General features: G+C 44.2%; 1 protein-coding gene across 1 annotated transcript in view; it reads right to left on the bottom strand.

Annotated features, from left to right (window-relative positions):
- The window catches only part of REXO5 (RNA exonuclease 5), a 28,791-nt gene extending 5,293 nt beyond the window's left edge, over positions 1–23,498 (bottom strand). Inside the window, exons 1-17 of the mRNA XM_070954894.1 lie at positions 23,456–23,498; positions 22,128–22,275; positions 20,284–20,464; positions 19,345–19,463; positions 17,653–17,779; positions 14,684–14,771; positions 13,623–13,730; positions 12,460–12,548; positions 11,026–11,141; positions 9,599–9,737; positions 8,620–8,714; positions 6,734–6,836; positions 5,798–5,916; positions 4,048–4,141; positions 3,156–3,266; positions 2,860–2,997; positions 1,127–1,219 (exon numbers count right to left, since the gene is read on the bottom strand). Of these exons, the coding sequence (XP_070810995.1) occupies positions 1,127–1,219; positions 2,860–2,997; positions 3,156–3,266; positions 4,048–4,141; positions 5,798–5,916; positions 6,734–6,836; positions 8,620–8,714; positions 9,599–9,737; positions 11,026–11,141; positions 12,460–12,548; positions 13,623–13,730; positions 14,684–14,771; positions 17,653–17,779; positions 19,345–19,463; positions 20,284–20,439 (1,695 nt within the window). The 5' untranslated portion in view covers positions 20,440–20,464; positions 22,128–22,275; positions 23,456–23,498. The remainder of the gene's footprint in view (positions 1–1,126; positions 1,220–2,859; positions 2,998–3,155; positions 3,267–4,047; positions 4,142–5,797; positions 5,917–6,733; positions 6,837–8,619; positions 8,715–9,598; positions 9,738–11,025; positions 11,142–12,459; positions 12,549–13,622; positions 13,731–14,683; positions 14,772–17,652; positions 17,780–19,344; positions 19,464–20,283; positions 20,465–22,127; positions 22,276–23,455) is intronic.
- Positions 23,499–23,516: the final 18 nt, after the last annotated feature.

Raw genomic sequence — 23,516 nt, 5'->3', positions numbered from 1 at the left:
GGGGTCCTTGGTGCTTTCTGAGCTTGTTTTCTTGCTGATGTTTCTGTCAGCACGTCAAGATGCATTTATCCTAGTGCTGACATAAGAAGGAGAACGCAGGCGTCTGCAACGGGACGGTTGCCTTTCACCTACTTATTTCCTCTGGAGATAATGTCCCTCAGGAGATGGATGGGAGGGGGGAAATTCTTTGAATTGGAGCAGTAGATTAGGGGTGAATGATTGGGAAGATGGCCAATGAATGCAGAGGAGTGGGGGAAGGAAGAGGAGGGGTTTTGGGGCAGCACGTCAGTGCCGGCTGCAACAGGTCGGTGTAAAAAGTGCTGTGCTTAATAAAATGGAAATTTGTTTTATAAAAGACTTCGTTTGCGGGGCAATTTATCTGAAGACAGCCGGAAAACCTGACAGTTTCATTACCCAACAAGGTTACATCATCAGTCCTAGAAGGGAGAGAGGTTTGCAGAGAGGAGGAGGAGGAGGAGGAGGAGGAGGACGATGACTGTGGGGTCCTTGGTGCTCTCTGAGCTTGGCTGTTTTGTTGCCGACATTTCATTACCCAAATAGGTAACATCATCAGTGCTAGGATCACTGACGACGTTACCGAATTGACTCGTGAAACTTCTGCAAGGAAACAACCAAGCACAGGCAGCACCGAAGACCTTGCACGTGGCGATTTGTTGAGGTCACGTACTAAGCCATGGTTGGTTTAATTGCGGTTTCGAATAAACCATCATGGTCAGGGATCTCATTTCATAGGAAGCTCTTTTTTTCTAGGTTCTATGGATGCTCTTTTCCCTTCTGGAGGGAACGAGTAGAAAAAAAATAAATAAATAACAATGGATTATGTTTATAGATGATAAATCAATAGAATCTATAAGCTTTCCTTCATGAAAGCAAATATAATAATAATAATAATAATAATAATAATAATAATAATAATAATAATAAATAATTACAATTATGCCAAATAACAGCAGGTGAATTGCAGCCCCTACGTTTTGCATCTCGTGAGGAAAATCTGATCTAAACCATTGCAAAGGATATAATACTTTAGAAAGAGAAACGAAGGGCCTAAGATTTTTGCAGACTGCATGCATGCCAGGAATTGAAAGGTGAGCTGTAAGCTTACCTTGAGGGCCGATCCTCCAATTTCTGCTCCGTTCAGGTCTTCCAAAGCCAATTGTGCCCCTTCCAACACTTCATATTGGATACAGAGATGGGGCTTTGGGAGAGACAAAAAGGGGCCCCGGCAGTTAAATAAGGGGTTTGGTGCTTCCCAATACTCAGATCCTTCCTTCCTTCCTTCCTTCCTTCCTTCCTTCCTTCCTTCCAAATTCTTTCCTCCCTCCCACCCTGCTAAACTCCTTCCTTCCTTTTCCTTCCTGCCTTTCTCTTAAATCCCTCCCTCCCTCCTTCCTGCTAAATTCCTTTCTTTTCCTTCCTTCCTGCTAAATTCTTTCCTCCTTCCCTCCCTCCTGCTAAACTCCTTCCTTCCTTCTTTTCCTTCCTTCCTGCTAAAGTCCTCCCTCCTTCCTTCCTGCTAAATTCCTTCCTTCCTTTTCCTTCCTTCCTGCTAAATTCTTTCCTCCTTCCCTCCCTCCTGCTAAACTCCTTCCTTCCTTCTTTTCCTTCCTTCCTGCTAAATTCCTTCCTCCCTTCCTTCCTCCTTCCTGTTAAATCCCTTCTTCCTCCCTCCCTCCCTCCTTCCTGCTAAATTGCTTCCTCCCTCCCTCATTCCTTCCTGCTAAATTCCTTCCTTCCTTCCTGTTGATTTCCTCCCTTCCTTTCTGCTAAATTCTTTTTTTTTTTTTTTTAATTTGATTTATATGCCGCCCTTCTCCGAAGACTCAGGGCGGCTTACAATGTGCTCAGCAAATTCTTGCCTTCCTCCCTCCCTCCCTCCTGCTAAATTCCTTCCTTTTCTTCCTCCCACAAGAGCCTTGGTAGCACAGACTAAAGCACTGTTATTAACATATGCTGCCTGCAATTACTGCAAGTTCAAATCTCACTAGGCTCAAGGTTGACTCAGCCTTCCATCCTTTCGAGGTAGATAAAATGAGGACCCAGATTGTGGGGGCAATAAGCTGACTTTGTATAAAAAAGAACACCGCTTAGGGAGGCCCGAAAGTCCTACTAAGCAGGTATATACAAAAGTATGAAGGCTATTGCTTAACGCATTGTAAGCCGCCCTGAGTCTCCGGAGAAGGGCGGCATATAAATCGGACCAATAAATAAAATAAAATAAATAAATTTTCCTTCCTGCTAAATTCCTTCCTTGCTTCCATCTTTCCTTCCTCCATCCCTCCCTCCCATAAAGTGTTCCTAATGTATGTCCGCTCAACTCACTCTCAGTGACTCCAGGCACTTTACATGGAAACAAAGCCCAACAGAAAAACAATAAAAAAGCAATAACCCCACCCCCATGATAACAACCAAATGAGCCACTTGATGGGCTCCCTCCCTCTCTGGGGTCCTCTGGCCCGTTACCAAAACTAGGTCTTGTGAAAGAGCACCAATGTAGAGGCCAATCTTCTCTTATCCAAAAGGATGATGTTCCCCAGGGAAGGAGCCACCACGGAGAAGGTTCTGCTAAATCAGTGATGGCTAACCTTGTTCTTTTGCCCCATTGATGTCCGACTCCGAAGGTAGCTGATAACTGTCGGACGCCCCTGGCCCTCTCTTTGCCTGAGACGCAGAGCCCTCATCAGAGCCTTCCCCAGACTCCAGGACTGGCCCATGTTCCTCCCCAACCTCCACCCTCCAAAATGGGAGGGTGGAGAGAGAAATTCATCAGCCTAGCTTTTCCCCTCTGGTATTTCCACTGGCCACTGTCCAGGATAGCAAAATGATTTGACTACTTGCCTTAAACGGTTCTGAAATGACCCGGATCGTCTGAATGTGGCCGCATTTCCCAAAAGCTTTGTTCACAGTCTTCAGACAAACGTCTTTGGTCAAAGGGCCCACGTAGACGGTCAGCAGGTCCGAAAGCTTGGCCCTCATCTAGGAAAAGGGAGGACGGCCACTTAGAAATGGAACCAACGAGACCGCAGGCAGTCCTCGACTTACGACCACAACTGAGCCCAAGACGTCTGTTGCTAAGCGAGACATTTGCTCGGCGAGTTTTGCGCCGTTTGGGGAATTGGGGAAGATCTGCTTACCTTTGAAATGGTTTCCGCATGGAGGTCAGCTGTGAGGTGCTTCGAATCCAAAACCAATTGAATTATGTTAACGGGAGATTTAGGAATCTCTTCCAGGGCTTTCTGGAGAATCTGAAAAGGGTTAACAATGGAATTGGGAGACATTTTGGAGATCTGCGCATTGAAGAAAGGTGAGATGCTTAGAAAACATATACAGTGTTCGCCCTGATGATATTCTCTAGTTGGGTCATGAAACGTCTGCAAGAAAACCACGAAGCTCAGAGAGCATACAGCATGTGACCCATTCATTTCAACCCTGGGTTACAAACAGGGTGGATAAAAATCAATGATTTTTTTTAAAAAAATCAAAAAAATCGGATTTTTTTGATTTAAATCGGATTTTTTTTTATTTTTATCGAATTTATTTTAATAAAAAACTTTTGGGGTAAAAATCTATCGTAAGATAGTTTTCTATTTAAGATACATAAATAATTTAGTTTATTCAGCATGGAATGGAGCTTAGTTATGTCGCATGAGGCTGTATATTCTGCAACGCTGGGACTATCGGTGAGTCAACAGTGGGGTCAAAGGAGTAGCAGAGATGACAGTTGCTCTTTAAAAATTATGATTTAAATCGAGTTGATTTAAATCAAGCCTTTTTACTAGTGATTTAAATCACGATTTAAATTGTGATTTAAATCAACTCGATTTAAATCAAATCCACCCTGGTTACAAACATATTCCTTTATTGGTATGTATATAAACAGCTTGCAGAAGTAGAAAACAGAGAGGGCCAAAAAATGATCTACGATAACTTGGTTTGCCACGGCAAGAACCAGGTCCGTATTTTTATCAGTTTTGTACAATTAAAACGACGACAGAGAAACACAACCAAATACTCTTCATAACTCACTTCCTCATTTAAGGAAGCCGTCTGATTCTGAGCATTATTTTGTTCTCCCGGAAGCAACGTTTTTTCACTGGCGGACTGTAAGTTGTCTAAAAGGCTAGAAGACAAGAAGAAAAAAACAACGTTAAATAAACTTGAACAGGTATAGTTATTCCTCGACTTACGACGGCTCATTCAGTGACCGTTTGAAGTTAAAACAACTCTGAAAAAAAAAGAGAATTATGAGCGTTTTTCATTCTTAACGACCGTTGCAGCATTCCTCCCTTCCCCCATGGTCACGTGATCAAAATTCAGATTCTTGGCAACTGGCAGGTACTTATGACAGTTGCAGTGTCCACAGTGTGATCTGCCTTCTGACGAGCAAAATCGATTGGGGTAGCCAGATTCACTTAACAACCGTGTTACTAATTTAACAGATGCAAAGATGTGGCAAGAAAGCCGGTGAAATAGGGCAAAACTCACCAAACTGTCTCGCTTAGCAACGGAAATTTGGGGTTCAATTGTGGTCATAAGCCAAGGGCTACCTGTAGATTTGTGCTTTAAATTTTTTGCAAAAAACAAAAAAAAAAAGGTTACGACCAAATAAGTGTGAACAAACATCAGAGGCAGAGGTGGGTTTTAGCAGGTTCTGACCAGTTCTGGAGAACCGGTAGCAGAAATTTTGAGTAGTTTGGAGAACCAGTAGTAAAAATTTTGACTGGCCCTGCCCCCATCTATTCTCTGCCTCCCGAATCCCAGTTTATCCGGAGGAAATAGGGATTTTGCAATAAACTTCCCCTGGATTGGGGAGGGAATGGAGATTTTACCCTAGATTGGGGAGGGAATGGAGATCCTTCCCCTGGAGTGGGGAGGGAATGGAGATTTTACAGTATCCTTCCCCTGGAGTAGGGAGGGAATGGGGATTTTGCAGTAACCTTCCCCTGGAGTGGGGAGGGAATGGAGATTTTATAGTATCCTTTCTCTGGAGTGGGAAGGGAATGGGGATTTTGCAGTAACGTTCCCGTGGAGTGGAGTGGGAATGGAGATTTTTACAGTATCCTTCCCCTGCCACGCCCACCAAGCCACGCCATGCCACACCCACGCCCACAGAACCAGTAGTAAAAAAAAATCTGAATCCCATCACTGATCCTAGGGGACTTAATTTGATCTGAAAATTTCTGAAGGGTAACAATTCCAGATTAACAAGCTACCCATCTCAGGACAAAAAAAAAAAAAAAAAAAAAAAAAAAAAAAAAGCTTTGCAACCATCTAAATCAGGGGTCTCCAACCTTGGCAACTTTAAGACTCGTGGACTTCAACTCCCAGAGTTCCTCAGCCAGCCAATTCTGGGAGTTGGAAGTCCACACGTCTTAAAGTTGCCAAGGTTGGAGACCCCTGATCTAAATGCAGCCGCCATGTTGCGTTTCCCCCAGTCTGGCTGTTTTGCAAAATGAACTGGCAACCGAAAAGAACACGGCCCATTCTTTTGGGGACTCGGCGCCTTGCAATTTTTGAGTCCGTGGGGCGATGCGTATTTTCTCCATCTTCTTTCCAGAGGTTCTGCCAGGCCAGTAGTAAAATTCAGCTGGTTCTTTCCGGATCGCGCGATCCAGTAGAGTCGGCGGCGGGAGCCTCCGCTTACCCACCCGGATGTCATCACGTCCCGTTTTTTGACCCTCTGCACATGTGCAGAAGGCTCTGCACATGCGTGAAGGAGGCACGTGTGCTCAAATTTGCGAACCAGTAGCGAAGGTACAGCGGTATTTACCCTCACCTGGAGTTTGGTACCTCTGTCTGGATCCCGTCTCTTTGTTCCGCCTTGACCCTGACAGTCTCTATCTCTTCCATCTTCCTTTGCTCGGACAATCTGGCTTCCAGATTCAATTCTGCAACCTAAGGTAGGAAAAAAACCCTCCCTAATATTACAAATTTTTCTCCTGCATGTTTGGCTTCCTGTCGGTTCTTCAGATTGTTGGTTAAAAGCCTTGTTTCCCACTGAAGTTAAGCCTAAGGACCTCTCGAAGGACTTCCAGGGGTGTCTCCCTAATTTTTTTGCACCCGGGGCCATTCTTCATAGTTGGAGGGGCTGGGGAAAGCGTGTCCAGTCACCCGTGATGGCGAACCTATGGCACGCGTGCCAGAGGTGGTACACGGCGCCCTCTCTGTGGGCACGCAAGTGTTGCCCTCGCTCAGCTCCAGCGTGCATGTGTACGCCAGCCAGCTGATTTTCAGGCCTTTCGGGCCCACCAGAAATCGGGAAACGGGTCATTTCTGGCCTCCGAGGAGGGGAGGCCATTTTCGCCCTCCCCAGGTTCCTAGAAAGCCTCTGGAGCCTGGGGAGGGCAAAAAAACAGGCCTACTGGGCCCACCGTGCCCAGTAGGGGGGGGAGCGCAGGGGGGGTCGCTCGTGCATAAACGGGGGTGGTGGGGCACAGTGAATTATGGGTGTGGGCACGTCCGCCCTCGACCCTCCGCACTCCCCCCTCTTTTGGCAAGCGACGGCAAAAAGGTTAGCCATCACTGACTATACCATCTCAGACAAATGACTGTCCAATCTCTGCTTAAAAACCTCCAGTGATGGAGCGCCCACGGATTCTGGAGGCCAGCTGTTCCGCTAGTTAATTGTCCTCACTGTTAGGACACTGTCAGTGTAAAGATACATTTATCCCTGCCCTTAAACAACGGTCTTAAAAGAGCTTAAGGCACTTACTTTCCTGGGTCCTTGTTCAATGAAATACTGGGCCAGTTCAAGGGCGCACTGGGCGTCTTCGGTGGGATCGTGTCCCAACTGGGCCTTGTTCTGAATTTCTTTCCTAACAAGGAGAAGGAAACATGCAACCGGTACAATCCATGAGCATTTATACGCTCTTACTGTGGTAGCAAAGAAGCAGGTGGATTTACGTAGAATATTTGTAGCTCAGGGGGGTCCTTGATGCTTTTTTTGGCGGACGTTTCATTACCCAACTAGGTAATTTCATCAGTGTTAGAAGAGAGGGGGGTTTGCTCTCTGTTTATATATAAATGTGTTGGTGGAACTGTTCTTGGTGGTTTCTTGATTCAGCTGTTGTTGACTGTTAGCTAGGTTAGAATAGATTAGAATTAGAATTAGAATTAGAATTAGAATTAGAATTAGAATTAGAATAGAATAGAATAGAATAGAATAGAATAGAATAGAATAGAATAGAATAGAATAGAGTTGAGTTGGAAGGGACCTTGGAGGTCTTCTAGTCCAGCCCCCTGCTTAGGCAGGAAACCCTACACCACTTCAGACAAATGTTCTAGGTTGCTTCTCTCCTTGATTAGTTTCCACCCATTGCTTCTTGTCCTGCCCTCAAGTGCTTTGGAGAATAGCTTGACTCCCTCTTCTTTGGGGCAGCCCCTGAGACTGCTATCATGTCTCCCCTAGTCCTTCTTTTCATTAAACTAGACATACCCAGTTCCTGCAACCGTTCTTCGTATGTTTTAGCCTCCAGTCCCCTCATCGTCTTGGTTGCTCTTCTCTGCACTCTTTCTAGAGTCTCCACATCTTTTTTACATCGTGGCGACCAAAACTGAATGCAGGATTCCAAGTGTGGCCTTACCTGAGTTGGTGGTGCCTCGATTGGGATACGGTTTACTTCTTAACTATTGGTCTAGGGTTCATCTTGGGTTGAATCTCTGCTCGCCTGGGTGTTTTTTATTTTTAATTTGATTTATATGCCGCCCTTCTCCAGAGACTCAGGGCGGCTTACAATGCGTTAAGCAATAGCCTTCATCCTTTTTGTATATATTTATACAAAGTCATCTTATTGCCCCCACAAACTGGGTCCTCAATTTACCTACCTTAGAAAGGATGGAAGGCTGAGTCAACCTTGAGCCAGGCGAGATTCGAACCTGCAGTAATTGCAGGCAGCTGGTCTTAATAACAGGGTGCTTTATACCACTGTACCACCAAGGCTCTTTGTGTTGATTGATGTTTAGAAGGTGTTTGGGTGTCTTTGTTTTTTTGACTGTTGTTTGCCTTTTTTTTTGAATTGTATGTATATGTTCTTTATCTCTATGTGCCTGCTGATGGCTGATTTCTGCGAGTGCTTCTAGGAATTCTCGAGTGTTTTTGGACACGGCTTGGTTTAGAATGATCACACTTTCCCAGCTGAAACTATGGAAAGTACTGCACTGATGAACATCTGCAACCAACCTCAAACGTCACCAAGGACCCCATAGTCCTCCTGCTCCTTCTCCTCCTCACTTTTACTTCTACTCCACTCCAGAAATCCCACTTCCCTTCTAGCACTGATGAAGTTACCTAGTTGGATAATGAAACGTCTGCCAGAAAACAACCAAGCTCAGAGACTATCAAGGACCCCACAAGCCAATTTCAATCTGGGGATTTCTGGGAGTTGGAAGTCTACAGATCTTAAAAGTTGCCGAGGTTGGACCTCCTTGCCCTAAGCAGATATATACTCGTAGGACTTGACAATTCTTTAATTATCCGTCAACAGCCCTACCTTTCCTCGGAAAGGAGTTGCTTTCACGGTGGAGCAATTCAGAAATATCCTAATTGAAAAGGGTGAGGAGACATGCCCGCAGGCAGAAACTCAACCCAAACCTTCTTACCCTAAAACAGCAGCTGCTAAAAATTTCAGTTTGAACCTTTTGCCCCCTTTCCGGGCGTAGAGAAGCGAAGTGTCTATAACATTCGGGTGAATCATCTGGAAATACGAGAGGGAAAAAAATGTTTCAAAACACGGTGTTTTAAAACAAACAAACAAAAAATACCACATTGTGACCATTTCCAGGGAGTCCTGGTGTTACGACCCATTCCTTTTGCTGAGTTCACGTGCCCACCAATATGGTTACGCGTGCCACCTGTGGCACACATGCCATAGGTTCACCATCACGGACCTGCAAGGTCTCTTCCAACTCTGTTAATCTATGAATCTAATCTATGAATCTACGGAACCTCAACTTTGTACTTTTACACCATACCATAAACTAGCCATTTCTATAGCAACAAACCTAACTGATCGGCAAGACCCAAAATCAACGTTTCATTTTTTCCCCACCTCGAGCACAAAGTCCAGAAGTGGTTTCCAAGTGGAAACAAAAGTAATTGTGTCCCTCCCCCCAGCTTTGACCAAAGCAGTCCATTTAGCCATCTCTGCTGAGTCCATCAACTTTGGCAGCCGTCCGTCCATTTTTTATTCATTTTTTTTTTTTAAATTTGATTTATATGCTGCCCTTCTCCGGAGACTCAGGGCGGCTTACAATGCGTTAAGCAATAGCCTTCATACTTTTGTATATTTATACAAAGTCAGCTTATTGCCCCCACAAACTGGGTCCTCAATTTACCTACCTTAGAAAGGATGGAAGGCTGAGTCAACCTTGAGCCTTGGAGAGATTCGAACCCTGCAGTAATTGCAGGCAGCTGTGTTAATAACAGGGTGCGTAACCACTGTACTATCAAGGCTCTGTGGGAATCAAACCGTCCTTCCATGTTTGAAGCCCACAAGCCCTTCAAAAGTTGCCACGTTTGGTGACCACTGCCTTAGGCCAAGACCTGGGTGAGTTGAGACCGTGCAATAGATATACTCACTTCTAGAGCTCGGAGATCAGCATCTAAGGAATGGCCCACTAAAATGGCATCCGGAGGCAGAATATCCTTTAATCGGCTCTGGATTTCTGCAAGGGTGGTTTGCACGGGGCGTAGCAGGTCCTCCGTGATGCCGGAATAACTTCAAAACACAAGAAAGAGAACATTTTAGAGCCGTCGAATTGACACTTTCCAACAAGGGTCTTTCAAGAAAGTAACAGATCCCAGCCCAGATAATGATACCGGTACGGGTAATCCTCGATTTACGACCACAATGGAACTCCAAATTTCCATTGCTAAGCAAGAAAGTTGTTCGCTGAGTTTTGTCCCGTTTTACGACCTTCCTTGCCACCATTATTAAGTGAATCGCTGCAGCTGCTCAGCTCGTAACACGCTTGTCAAGTGAATCTGGCTTCCCCATGGATTTTGCTTGCCAGAAGGTCGCAAAAAGGGATCACGCGAGCCCGAGATCCTGCAACCCTCAGAATTACATGCCAGTTGCCAAGGGTCTGAATCTTGACCAAAGGGATGCTGCAATGGTCATAAGCGTGAAAAACGGTCGTAAGTCGTCTTTTTCAGTACCACTGCAACTTTGAGCGGTCACTAAATGAATGGTCGTAAGCAGGGGTGGGCCGCTGGGGGTTCGCAGGGGTTCGGGAGAACCTCTAGCTAAGATTCTGTGCAGTTCGGAGAACCCCCAAATCCCACTCCTGGGTGCCCCCATCTGTCCCGCCCCTCCCAGGAGGCCCCATGTGGCCCGTTTTGGATGCAGGTAAGTGCAGGGTGCACATGGAGGCTTGAGGAGGGCAAAAAATGGGCCTACTGGAAATTCGGGAAAGGAGCCTCCGGAGCCTGGGGAGGCCGTTTTCACCCTCCTGGAGGCTCGAGAAAAGCTTTTGGAGACCGGGGAGGGCAAAAGGGCCTCCGACACTGTGGTGTAGGAGGCCAACTAGGCCACGCCCACCATGGCCACTCCCACCCAGCAACTGGGCAGAGAACCCCTTACTAAAATTGTTGAAGCCCGTCCCTGGTTGTAAGTTGAGGACTATCTGCATAACTATAGATCTGTGAATTCCTAGGAAGGTGCCTTCTTAACTAACCCTAACTTCCTGTTAATCAAACTGTCTAAGCTTCGCTACCTCTTTGCTCTCTGGGAAGCAGCCCCTCCCTCCTCGGAATCCAGACTACATTCCACTACACTCATCCCAATCACCGGCCCCCACCTCCTGCATATACTCCCAGGATGCTACATGTAAAAGTTTAAAACAAACATATACACACACACCTTATCTAAATACTTGGCTTGGCCTTAAAAAAAAAGCTGTATCAAATGGAAGAACCCACATTTCAAGCAACTGCAGGAACCCAAACATTCAAAATTCTGGGTAGCGTCCCAGGTTTTACAACAGTTATCAGTTTAAGCGACATACCAGGTAAGGTAATTCCTGACTGGCCGTCTTGGCTTGACAAGCTCGTTCATAACGCACTGACCGGCAGTATCCACTACGGCAATTCGGGTGAGTTCTGACCCTTTATCGGTGAGACACTGGTCAAAATGAGAAAAGGTGAAGAAAGGTTGATGATTCCCTGTGATCTCTCCCGTGATAGGTGAACGGATGGGATTCCTTTACGGAAGGGTAACACCTCTCACTGAACTCTGGTGCTCTCTCTCAGCCCTACGAAGGAGGCAATGGCCAAACCACTTCTGAAAAATCCTTGCCAAGAAAACTGCAGGGACTTTTCCACGCAGCCTCTGAGAATCGGACACAATTAAATGCAAAAAAAGAAGTTTTGCACAAAACGTCTCAATAAACAGTGACCATATCTCATCGTAATTGTCCAGACACAATCCATAATTATAAGCACCTCGTCCCTAAATTGTATATAACTCAGCAATTGTGACCAAAAAAGTGCTTCTTTTCAATGTTGAAGGACTCTTAGCAAAGAAAAGAGCGAAAGGTCTTGAAGAAGGAGAGTGCAAAAGTTGGCTTGAAACTTAACATTAAGAAAACTAAGGTTATGGCATCCGGCTTTCTCAATTCCTGGCAAATAGATGGGGAAGAAACGGGAGGTAGTGACAAATTTTATTTTCCTGGGCTCCAAAATCACCGCAGATGGGGACTGCAGCCAAGAAATTAAAAGACGCTTGCTCCTGGGGAGGAAAGCTATGGCAAACCTAGATGGCATACTAAAAAGCAGAGACCTCACCCTGCCAACAAAAGTGCGTATAGTCAAGGCGATGGTTTTCCCAGTTGCAATGTATGGCTGTGAAAGTTGGACCATAATAGAGGCCTTTGAACTCTGGTGCTGGAGAAGACTCCTGCGAGTCCCTTGGACTGCAAGGCGATCCAACCGGTCAGTCCTAGAGGAGATCAACCCTGGCTGCTCCTTAGAAGGCCAGATCCTGAAGAGGAAACTCAAATACTTTGGCCACCTAATGAGAAGGAAGGACTCCCTGGAGAAGAGCCTAATGCTGGGAACGATGGAGGGCAAAAGAAGAAGGGGACGGCAGAGAACAAGGTGGCTAGATGGAGTCACTGAAGCAATTGGTGTGAGCTTAAATGGACTCCAGAAGATGGTAGAGGACAAGAAGGCCTGGAGGAACGTTGTCCATGGGGTCGCAATGGGTCAGACACGATTTCGCAACTAACAACAACAACACCTCACAAATGTAATACTTTCCCTTCCTGGCTGGGGATGATGTTGGGGAGTTTTGCGTACACTCAGTCACAGATTAGATCTGTACCCCAAATCAAGAACTGAAGACTTAAAGGTAAATCTTTTATAGGTAAGAAATCAGTTCTTATTTACTGAGATCCAACCTTTGCAATGGGAAGGAGAGTAACGCGACACTAAATAAATACCATTTCGCAATCCAGTCCAAAGAGGGGGCTGCTATCCGTAACCGGGCCGTTGCAGAGAGTTGGGACAAAATGGCTGCGGTCGCCATAACCTGGAGAGGCAATGAACAAATTGTCACATCTGAAAATGGGCTGTGTCCGGCCTCTGAAGGGCCTCTGTGGGGTGGGGAAGGCTGTTTTTGCCCTCCCCAGGCTCCTAGAAATTCTAGAAATCCTAGAATCTGGGAGTCCTCCTGGATACGCAGCTGTCCTTGGAGGAACATCTGACGGCTGTAGCCAGGGGGACTTTTTGTCAGGTTCGCCTGATCTGCCAGTTGCGGCCCTTTTTTGATCGGGATTCCCTGTGCACAGTCACTCACGCCCTCGTCACCTCTCGCCTGGACTACTGCAACGCTCTCTACATGGGGCTCCCCTTGAAGGGCATCCGGAGGCTCCAACTGGTCCAGAATGCGGCCACGCGGGTAGTTACGGGAGCTGCATGGCGCTCCCATACAACACCTCTCCTGCGTGAGCTGCACTGGCTCCCGGTGGTCTTCCGGGTGCGCTTCAAGGTGTTGGTTATCACCTTTAAAGCGCTCCATGGCATAGGACCTAGATATCTTCGAGACCGCCTGCTGCTACCAACGGCCTCCCATCGACCTGTGCGCTCCCATAGAGAGGGCCTTCTCGGGGTGCCATCAGCCAAACAATGTAGGCTGGTGACCCCCAGGGGGAGGGCCTTCTCTGTGGGGGCACCTACCCTATGGAACCAGCTGCCCCCAGAGATAAGGAGAATCCAAGACCTTGGTGCCTTCCGCCGTGCCCTTAAAACCCACTTTTTCCAGCAAGCCGGGCTGGCCTAACACTTTTTAAAATGTTTTTAATTGGTTTGTCATTGCTTTTAATTATGGGGCCAAATATATATATATCTTTTTAATTGTATTTTAATGTTTGTAGTTTATGTTTTTACTTTGACTGTACACCGCTCTGAGTCCTCAGGGAGAAGGGCGGTATATAAATTTGATATAAAATAAAATAAAATATTCCTGGAGGAATTCAAGGACATATCTCTGAAACAATGACCCAACAGGACACAGGTAGTCTAGTTCTAACTATTAAAGCTATGACCTGTCCCTCTTCTAGACATCTAGAATTTGATCATAAATGTGGATTCTAAGACAGCTTACCTTCTACAGGGTAATCATAGACGCGCATCTCCTCACGAGTTAAAATATAATTTGAGAGACGGCAGGACTTTTCTGCGTGTTTCTGAATTATGGGAACTTCATCCCCGCCTGAAACCAAGGACACACTTGCTCTAAGTATCAGTATTAGCATTTTTGCCCCTTTTCTGTCAGCAGTCTCTTCAGTGTGTTGTGAGAAGACAGGAGGAGGCTTTTCCATGTCATTCGATTTATTTAGATTTATAACTGCTGCTTATCTACCAATTCAATGGTTACATGGCAGCTGCCAGAATAATCAAAGCAAAATTAAAGCGCCATAAAACCACGCCTCTTTCAGAAACGTTAAACCAATAACCATAAAATAAAATCAAGCTGCAAGACCACCAGCAATAATAATAATAATAATAATAATAATAATAATAATAATAATAATAATAAAAATAATAATAAAAAACACATTTTCATTCTTCACATACGCCAAGTTGTTGTTTAATTACGTTCTGCCTGAGACAGTTTATTCCATTTATTCTCTGCTTGGAAACGAAGCACTTTTAGAAATAAGGGAATGTTCAAATGAAGCCATTTTAAGCAGCCCAATTTTACAAAGGGGTACAATTTGGCTAATTTTTTTTAAAAAAGTCACCTGTGGTTTATAAAAGGCCAAATTATTAGCACAAAAGTATCTGCTGTAGACTATACAGATAGTCCTCAACTTATGGCCATTTGTTTAGTGGCTGTCTGAAGCTACGACGGTGTCGTACAAAGTCCACTTCTCGTACTGATGACCAATTCTCACATGTACGATTGTGGTGTTCCCTTAACAACCATGATGGTTTGTTTAGCAACTGTTGTAAAAATGTCGTGAAACAAGGTCAGACTGAACTTACGACCATGGGGATCTGACTCGACTTATGACTGCAATGGCTTTCGGTAGAAATTTCAACCCTAATTGCGATCGTAAATCGAGGATTAGCCGTATGCGTTACACACCAGCCTTATCCGCCTGGACTTTCAGAAAAGAACAAAGGTATGGATGAGGGAATTGAAAAGGAATATATTAGTACCTTTCCTGCTGAGCTGTTGATGATCGCTTGTATCCAATCCACCAAGTTTTTTGATAAAGTCACCAGAAATGGCAGGCAGAGAGAAACGCTGATAAAAGACATAGAACAGAGGGGGGAAAAAAAAAAAGACAAAGAAAATGACATAACACCATATTCCTTTCCATATATTCTTGTCAGAGGAAGGGGGCATTTGGAACCTTCTGATGAAAGCTGCCTCGCTTAGCAACGGCGGTCGTATATCAAGGACTACCTGTACAAATACACCCCATCAACAATGATCTGGTTCTAGCAATTAAAGCATTGAAGCGGGCAAGAGACGATGGATAGATGATTTCTCTTTTTTGTTGTTGTTCTGATTTGCTTCTCCTTTTCTCTCTCTCTTTCTTTTCTCTTTTTTTAGGTAGGTGACATGACTAGAAGTTAGGTAAGATAGAAAGAAAAAGTATTTTAATAAAGGGTGACATGACTGAAAGTTAGAATAAGGGATGGAAATAAGAGAAGGGGGAATATTAGTGTATAAGTATAATACACTAATATACTTAAAATAAAATAAAAGTAATAACAAGGAGAAAACATGGAATAACTGCACAATGGCAGATTGCAACTTAATATAAATGTATACCATTATTAGAAATATATAAGATGACCGAATGTAATAACTATGATTAATTCTACCAGTTTTATTTGGAGGACAGTATGCTACACTGTTCATGGATTGATTTGCTATGTTTGTAAAAAATAAAAAAAAAACTTATTAAAAAACAACAACAACAATGATCTGGTCTTGAAACAAGCAAACAGGGTAAAAAATGGAATTACTTAAAGAGTAATTGTGAGTCCTTGGACTGCAAAGCGATCAAACCGGTCGGTCCTAGAGGAGATCAACCCCGACTGCTCTTTAGAAGGCCAGATCCTGAAGAGGAAACTCAAATACTTTGGCCACCTAATGAGAAAGAAGGACTCCCTGGAGAAGAGCCAAATGCTGGGAACGATGGAGGGCAAAAGAAGAAGGGGACGGCAGAGAACGAGGTGGCTGGATGGAGTCACCGAAGCAGTCGGCGTGAGCTTAGATGGACTCCAGGGGATGGTAGAGGATAGGGAGGCCTGGAGGAACGTGGTCCATGGGGTCGCGATGGGTCGGACACGACTTCGCAACTAACAACAACAACAACAAATTCCAGGGAAGAGCAGTGGATTCTTCCATAATCTCATCAAATACAAATTTAAGACTATGAAGCATCGGGGATAATCAAATGTTCAGAAGGGCTCCAAACATTTTCTCTTGCTAAACGGTTCTGAGGAATTGTTTTTCCCTTTCGTTTTAGCAACACAGTAGATTGATGGGTTTGTTTTTTCGCGAATTGTTTTTATAGTTGCTGTTCCTTCTAAAGCGAAGTTCTCGAGCACTTTGCAAACCCACCAACGATTACAACGAACCGGCTCCGATGGAGAACTCCTAGCTGTGCCTGTGTGTTTGTGTGCGAGAGAGAAGGGGGAACGGAATTTTTAAATCACATAACAAGCACCGGGCATGCATTTGCAAAAGCCTCAGCTAGCGGACAAAACAACAGTGGCCATTTTTGTCTCCCCCCCCAACAACCTTCTCAAACCGTGGGCTGATTGTTTAAAAAGGGGGAGGGAAATAGGTGAGGGAGATAGAGATAACCCCTTTCTGGGGGAAATTCCCAAGAAAAACAAGCCTCTTTTGTGCCAACCCAGCCGTCTGTTTTAATGACCTCGGCTTCCAGGCAGCAGCCAGAGGAAAAAGAAAAAAAAAAGCGAGAAAAAGAAAGAACGAAAGAAAGAAAGCTCATTCTTGAGAAGAATTGGAGGCTGACTTGTTCCTGGAAAGTCTTGAATTACCCTCTAAATTAGAGCCATGTGTTTCCTTGTGGCTCCAGAGCTGCCCCCCCTCCCGCCCCCCCCCCCCCAACTCGGCCAGCCTCCCTGGTTCGAAGTATCCTGTTAAGCAGAGAATTGCAAAGGCAGGCAAGAGGGGGAAAAAAAAAATCAGTAATGACGTTGGGAAAAGTGGCAGTTACTTCTGCGGAAAGCAGCAGTGATTTCAGGAGAATTTTTTGCTTGCCTCGATAAAGCACACCTGGTAAATAAACCATCAGATTTTAACTTGAATTCATGCATCCGGCTACAAGCTAGGAGATGGGGGAGTTCTAGTCTCACCTTAGGCAAGAAAGTCGGCTGGGTGACTTTTGGCTAATCACCGGGAGACAGTGAGTTCTAGTCCTGCCTTAGGCATGAAAGTCAGTTGGGTGGCTTTGGGCCAATCACCAGGCGACATTGAGTTCTTGTCCTGCCTTAGGCATGAAAGCTAATTGGGTGACTTTGGGCCAATCACCAGGCGACACTGAGTTTTTGTCCTGCCTTAGGCATGAAAGTCAAATGGGTGGCTTTGGGCCAATCACCGGGAGACAGTGAGTTCTAGTCCTGCCTTAGGCATGAAAGTCAATTGGGTGGCTTTGGGACAATCACCGGGAGACAGTGAGTTCTAGTCCTGCCTTAGGCATGAAAGTCAGTTGGGTGGTTTTGGGCCAATCACCAGGCGACATTGAGTTCTTGTCCTGCCTTAGGCATGAAAGTCAATTGGGTGGCTTTGGGCCAATCACCAGGAGACACTGAGTTCTAGTCCTGCCTTAAGACATGAAAGCCAGCTGGATGACTTTGGGCCAGACCCTTTCTCTCAGCCCAACCCACCTCACAGGATTGTTGTTATGGGGAAAATAGGAAGAGGAAGACGTTTTATGTATGTCTGCTGCCTTGAGTTACTTATAAAGTAATCAAGTTGGGATTTTTTAAAAAAGAAACACAATTGGACTTGTTATGCTCCCATTTGGTTCTACTGTATGTTATTTAGACCCAATGCTGGGCTCATCGTTCTACAAGGTCTGCCATAGAATAGACAATTTCCTAGACCAGCCATCCCACCCGATGGATAAACGTCAGTGACTTACGTGTTTGAAGGTCTTTCGAAGATGTTTGAACTGCAGGTAGTACCGGTAGAAATGGAGCTGATCCACGTGATGTAAAATTACCACCATGACACCAGCCACGTGCCTTTGGTGGTGGATACGACACCAACTGTACCACAAGGGATCAAGATTATCTCTTATGTTCCTTTCACCAGCCACGCCCATGCAAATCTATTTCTCGGTGGTTATACTGGTTTCTAAACATTTAGAGCTGTGGTGGCGCAGTGGTTAGAATGCGGTACTGCAGGCTACATCTGCTGACTGCCGGCTACCAGCAGTTTGGCAATTCGATCCTGACCGGCTCTAGGTTGACTCAGTTTTCCATCCTTCCGAGGTGGGTAAAACCCAGATTTTGGGGGGCGATAGGCTGAGACTGTAAACCGCTTAAGAGAGGGCTGTAAAGCACTATGAGGCGGTATATAAGTCTTAAGCGCTATTGCTATTGAGGAAGCAGAAATCCTGGGTCTCCAGTGAATGATCTAGCAGGTGGTATGACAGATATGGATCTCATAGACAAGGAGTCTCCAAACTTGGCAATTTTAAGACTTGTGGACTTCAACTCCCAGAATTCCTCAGCCAGCCATGAGGAGCCTGGAGGTTTGGAGACCTCTGTCACAGAGCAGTGTTTCTCACTGGCAGAATGGACTGAATGAGCCTAAGCCATCGTAGTGGACTGAATTAATCTAATGTATGAATCCAGTTTCCATATAACTGATTCAAGAAATCACGGTTAAATGACTGGTGGTTTTCGTGTAAGAGGCTAATCCGACCCTCATCACCGCTCGAATGATTGCACTGGGCTGAGAAACAATTGCTTAGAACTTGAGAATTCGGCAAATATTTCAGTACAGGCAGTTCTCGACTTAGGACCACAATTTCGAGTCCAAAATTTCAGTTGCTAAACAAGACAATTATGAAGCGAGTTTTGCCCCATTTTACGGCCTCTCTTGCTGCAGTTGTTAAGTGAATCACTGCAACTGTTATATTAGTAACGCGGTTCTTAAAGTGAATCTTGCTTCCCCATTGATTTTGCCTGTCTGAAGGTCCCAAAAAAGGGATCTCATGACCTTGGGACACTATAACTGTCATAAATATGAGTCAGTTGCTTATCGGTCAAATTTTGATCCTGTGACTATAGGAATGCTGCAATAGTTGTAAGTGTGAAAAATGGTCATAAGTCACTTTTTTCAGTGCCATTTAACTTCAAATGGTCACTAAACATAAAGTTGTAAGTCAAGGACTACCTGTACTCTTGAACATCTAAGGTGGACAGATACCTTCTATAAGGTTAAAGGTAAAGCTTTCCCTCGCACATATGTGCTAGTTGTTCCCGACTCCAGGGGGCGCTGCTCATCTCCGTTTCAAAGCCGAAGAGCCAGCGCTGTCCGAAGACGTCTCCGTGGTCATGTGGCCGGCAGGACTCAACGCCAAAGGTGCACGGAATGCTGTTACCTTCCCATCAAAGGGGGTCCCTATTTTTCTACTTGCATTTTTTACCTGCTTTCGAACTGTTAGGTTGGCAGAAGCTGGGACAAGTCACAGGAGCTCACCCCGTTACGCGGCATTAGGGATTCGAACCGCTGAACTGCCGACCTTTCGATCGACAAGCTCAGCGTCTTAGCCGCTGAGCCACCGCGTCCCCTTTTTCCATAAGGTTAAGAGCTTTACATTTACCTGGGCTGAGTGACATTGTGATGTTTTCCCTGTGTGGCATACTTGAGGAATTCGCACAGTTGCTCACAGCTGATTTGGCCTTCTCCAAACATTCGAGTAGACAAACAGGGTGTCTTCACCTTGGAAACCAAGAGAATTGACTCAGGAGTGTTTACATTCCCGAAGAAAATGTCAGGATTCAAGGCACCGTTCCCACAAACAACATCCCAGAAAGGACAGCTCATTTCTGGCAAAAGGATGCCACAAAAAACACACACATCAAGGCGCAAAGGAGAAACACAGTTAATAGACACAACTGTTAGACATGCATTAACTTCACAAAACTTGGACATTTGTTTATATAAACACAATGAAATGCCAAATAACTTTAGTCCCAGAAGTGATTTTGTATAAACAATCCTCCCACGTTGACATATTCAGCTATGGACAAAATACAAGCAGCTTCTAAAAGTTTCTGGAGCTTTGTAAGTATTCTTTTTTTTATGTGTATGTGTTTCCTACTCTGAGATCAAGAATCTCAGCGTCTTGGTTGCAACCTTCAAATGATTAAACGTTCTGTCTAATTCTGGATATTAAACCTGGAGGGGGGTGGGGGGTGGGGGGTGGAATAATGCAAAACTGAGAAAGATGCAAGAATAGGCAACTGGAATAGCACATCATTCTAATTATAACTTAATGATTCATGGATATAAACAATGAAGTGCAGCATTAAAAATATAACACAGACTAAAAACCCCTCCAGCAAATCTCTCAGAAAGAATTACAATACAAAAAATGTTTTGAAAAGAACACAAACTAAAACGGTGCCAGAAAAACATTTGGAAAACTCCGCCCAATACTTAAATTGGTATTTTTAAATTATTATTATGGGGAATGATAAACTAAAACATGCCATAATGGCAAATCCTTTGGAATTATATATCCATAAACAAACCTTACTTCACTAGAAACTTTAATTTTCTGATGATTTGAGGGAATGTCATTTTTCTCAACTTTCCTCTTTCTTTTAGCCTTCCGGTTCTCTCCTTCAGTTTTCTCATCTTCGTAATACCTTTTCTTTACAACTCCATGAGTTTGTGCAACCATTTTATTCATAACTCTCTCTTCAAGTGGAATTTATCTGTTAAACAAAAAGAGCAACACGGAATATTTAAAAATAATAAATTAATGGAAAAACATCTGTAGACCAAGGCAACTATCAATGTTGAACCACTTATAATTGCAGCAGTACTAATAAGTTGAAACTCTACTTAATTCTGTTTAGGATTTGAATGAAGATTTATCTATCTACCATCTATTTATATCTATTTGTCTCCATCCTTCCAGATCTATCTATCTATCTATCTATCTATCTATCTATCTATCTATCTATCTATCCCATCCATCGATATCTAGTCTAGTCTAGTCTAATCCAATCTAACTTTATTGCCGCCCATCTCACTAGAGATGGATAAATCTATCTCAGCATCTACTTCTATCCTACTATCGCAGCACTATTTAGAGTGTCCTGACATACGGCATTCTTGCATGGTATGGGAGCAGCTCTGTAGCAGACAAAAAAGCTCTACAGAGAATCATTAAAACTGCTAAGAATATCATTGGACTCCAGCTATCAGCCCTGGACGACATCTTCGAATCTCGCTGTTTGAGAAAGTTGCATAACAGACTCTTGGCATCCTGCTTACAATCTTTTTGGACTGTTGCCTTCTGGAAGAAGATACAGAACAATTAAAACTTGGACCACACGTTTTCTGAATAGTTTTTATCCCAGAGCTATAATGGCACTCAACAATGAACTAAAGGGCCACCATCAGTGAGCTGTTGGACAGCATTACTTGGTCTGTTGTGTGGATGTTTGGGTGGTTTAGGGGTGGGGAATTGTGGTGGGGAATTGTGGTGGGTGGAAGGGTGTTTGGGGATTGTTGTGTGTGTTGGATCTGGTCTTTCGGTGTTAAGTGAATTTCGTTGTATGGGTATACTGTGTATACACATACAATGACAATAAGAGCCTGGTGGCGCAGCAGACTAATAGCCTGTTATTATCATTCAGCTGCCTGCAATTACTGCTAGTTCGAATCTCGCCAGGCTCAAGGTTGACTCAGCCTTCCATCCTTTCTAAGGTAGGTAAATTGAGGACCCAGTTTGTGGGGGCAATAAGCTGACTTTGTATAAATATACAAAAGGATGAAGGCTATTGCTTAACGCATTGTAAGCCGCCCTGAGTCTCCGGAGAAGGGTGGCATATAAATCAAATTAAAAAATAAAAAGTTATTATTGTTATTGTTGTTGTTGTTGTTGTTGTTGTTATTATTATTATTATTATTATTATTATTGATGCAAATAAGAATTTTTCCCTCCATACAGTAATATGACTTTCTTCATCAAGTTATATGTAAGAATAACTTAATTTTAGAATGAATAACATAATATCAATAAAAAACTCTGGAACATGTTTAACATTCATTCTAATAGAACATCAAGTCTCCTTCATAAAATGAGTCTAATTGAATCTGCATTTCCTGTAATATTAATAGCAAGCCCTTGTGGTATTACTATTCCACCTTAATTTATTCTAATCCAATTTAATGAGAACAGTAAACGAGAGCAGTAGCAGCAGCAGCTGCATTACGAGCTCTGAACTATTCTATTCTACAAACACGGACTAAAGCTATGTTTTTCCAAACTTGGCAACTTTAAAGTGGGTGGACTCCAACTCCCAGGATTTCCCCTGCTCCCCCCCCGCATGCTCGCAGGGAATTCTGGGACTTGAAGTCCACACAGACCTTAACGTGGCTAACTTTGGAAAATAATGGATTGAAACAACAACTCGCACGATGTAATGAAGTCCATCCTCAGAATGTAAAATAAAGAGCAGCTCTCAGCACCCTCTTTGCACCCGGCCTTGCCTGCGGGGCAGCAGCTCCCATAATCCTGTAAGAAAAGATAAAAAGTTACTTTTTTTATAGAATGTATCAATTGCATACAAGAAATTATAAAGGCTCTATTGCAATGTTTCTCAACCTTGGAAGCTTGAAGATGGGTGGACTTCAACTCCCAGAATCCCCCAGCCAGCGTTGCTGGCTGGGGGATTCTGGGAATTGAAATCCACCCATCTTCAAGCTACCAAGGTTAAGAAACACTGCTCTATTGCAAAGCCTCAGTAACAAGGCAAAGGAAAAGCCACAGGAAAAAGGTGCATTATTATGGGTCAGCTTGACCAAAACGGTCAAGAAAGCTCGCCCACAAAAGGCGAAAGAAATAATAAAGAGGCATCCTGTTGTAAATTAGCAAAAGCCACCATTGCAAAACACAGGAAATCAGTAAAAATAAAAGAAGCCACAACCAAAAGGAAATCATGTTTGACACGTACGCAGGATGTAAACAGGCAAGAACTGGGGGTTGGGAAGGAGGTATGATGTATACTGGGGAGGAGGGAAAGATATAAAAGCATTGTTTGCAACTTTGAAAAAGGGCGCTTCAGGATCTCCAATCCAATTTGGGGAGAGACGTGGAGGCTTTGCCTTTTGCAAAACGCAGTCCAATAAACTCCTCTTTGTTTGCACATCAGAATTAGCGAGCATACTTTCTTATTTTTTATTTTTGTGTGTGTGTTTAAATCTCACACAATCCCCAACCATGATCAGCAAAGTTTTTAAATCTGGCTGGGGCGGGGTGGGGTTTGTTCTAGAGATAGGGATCCAAGCAGTGTAAAAGCAGCAGGTTTTAATTTTTTTTTTAAAAAAAATTTTTTTGATTTATATGCCACCCTTCTCCGGAGACTCAGGGCGGCTTACAGTGCGTTAAGCAATAGCCTTAAAGCTGGGGAACAGGCTGATCTAGCCTGGAAACCGAACCCGGTGCTTTGGTGGTCCATGCAATTCTCTTAAGGGGTTTTTGCAAGCACGTGCGAGCCTGCAAACCCGTGTTAAGGGAAGCAGAGTTGCCCTCTTCCTTCTCCTGCTTTGCAAGCAACTGCCTCCCAGCAATTAAACCTGGGAACGCCTTTCCTTGCAAACACCCTCTCCCCATTAAAAAAAATAAATTAAAAAATTAAAAAGGGTTGGGTAAAGGGGTGGGGAAATAAAATGAAAATAGTTGCAATAAGTCTAACCTGTATTCCTGCCACTGTAAACTCCTGGGGAAGGAAGCCCTTCTGCAATCGAGGAGAATCT

The sequence above is a fragment of the Pituophis catenifer genome, unplaced genomic scaffold (genome assembly GCF_029215685.1).
Source record: "Pituophis catenifer annectens isolate HBS135680 unplaced genomic scaffold, rPitCat1.0.hap2 SCAF_16, whole genome shotgun sequence".
NCBI classification, from domain to species: Eukaryota; Metazoa; Chordata; class Lepidosauria; order Squamata; family Colubridae; genus Pituophis; species Pituophis catenifer.
The sequence above is the reverse complement of the archived record's forward strand: the minus strand, read 5'-3'. Positions and strand labels throughout refer to the sequence as shown.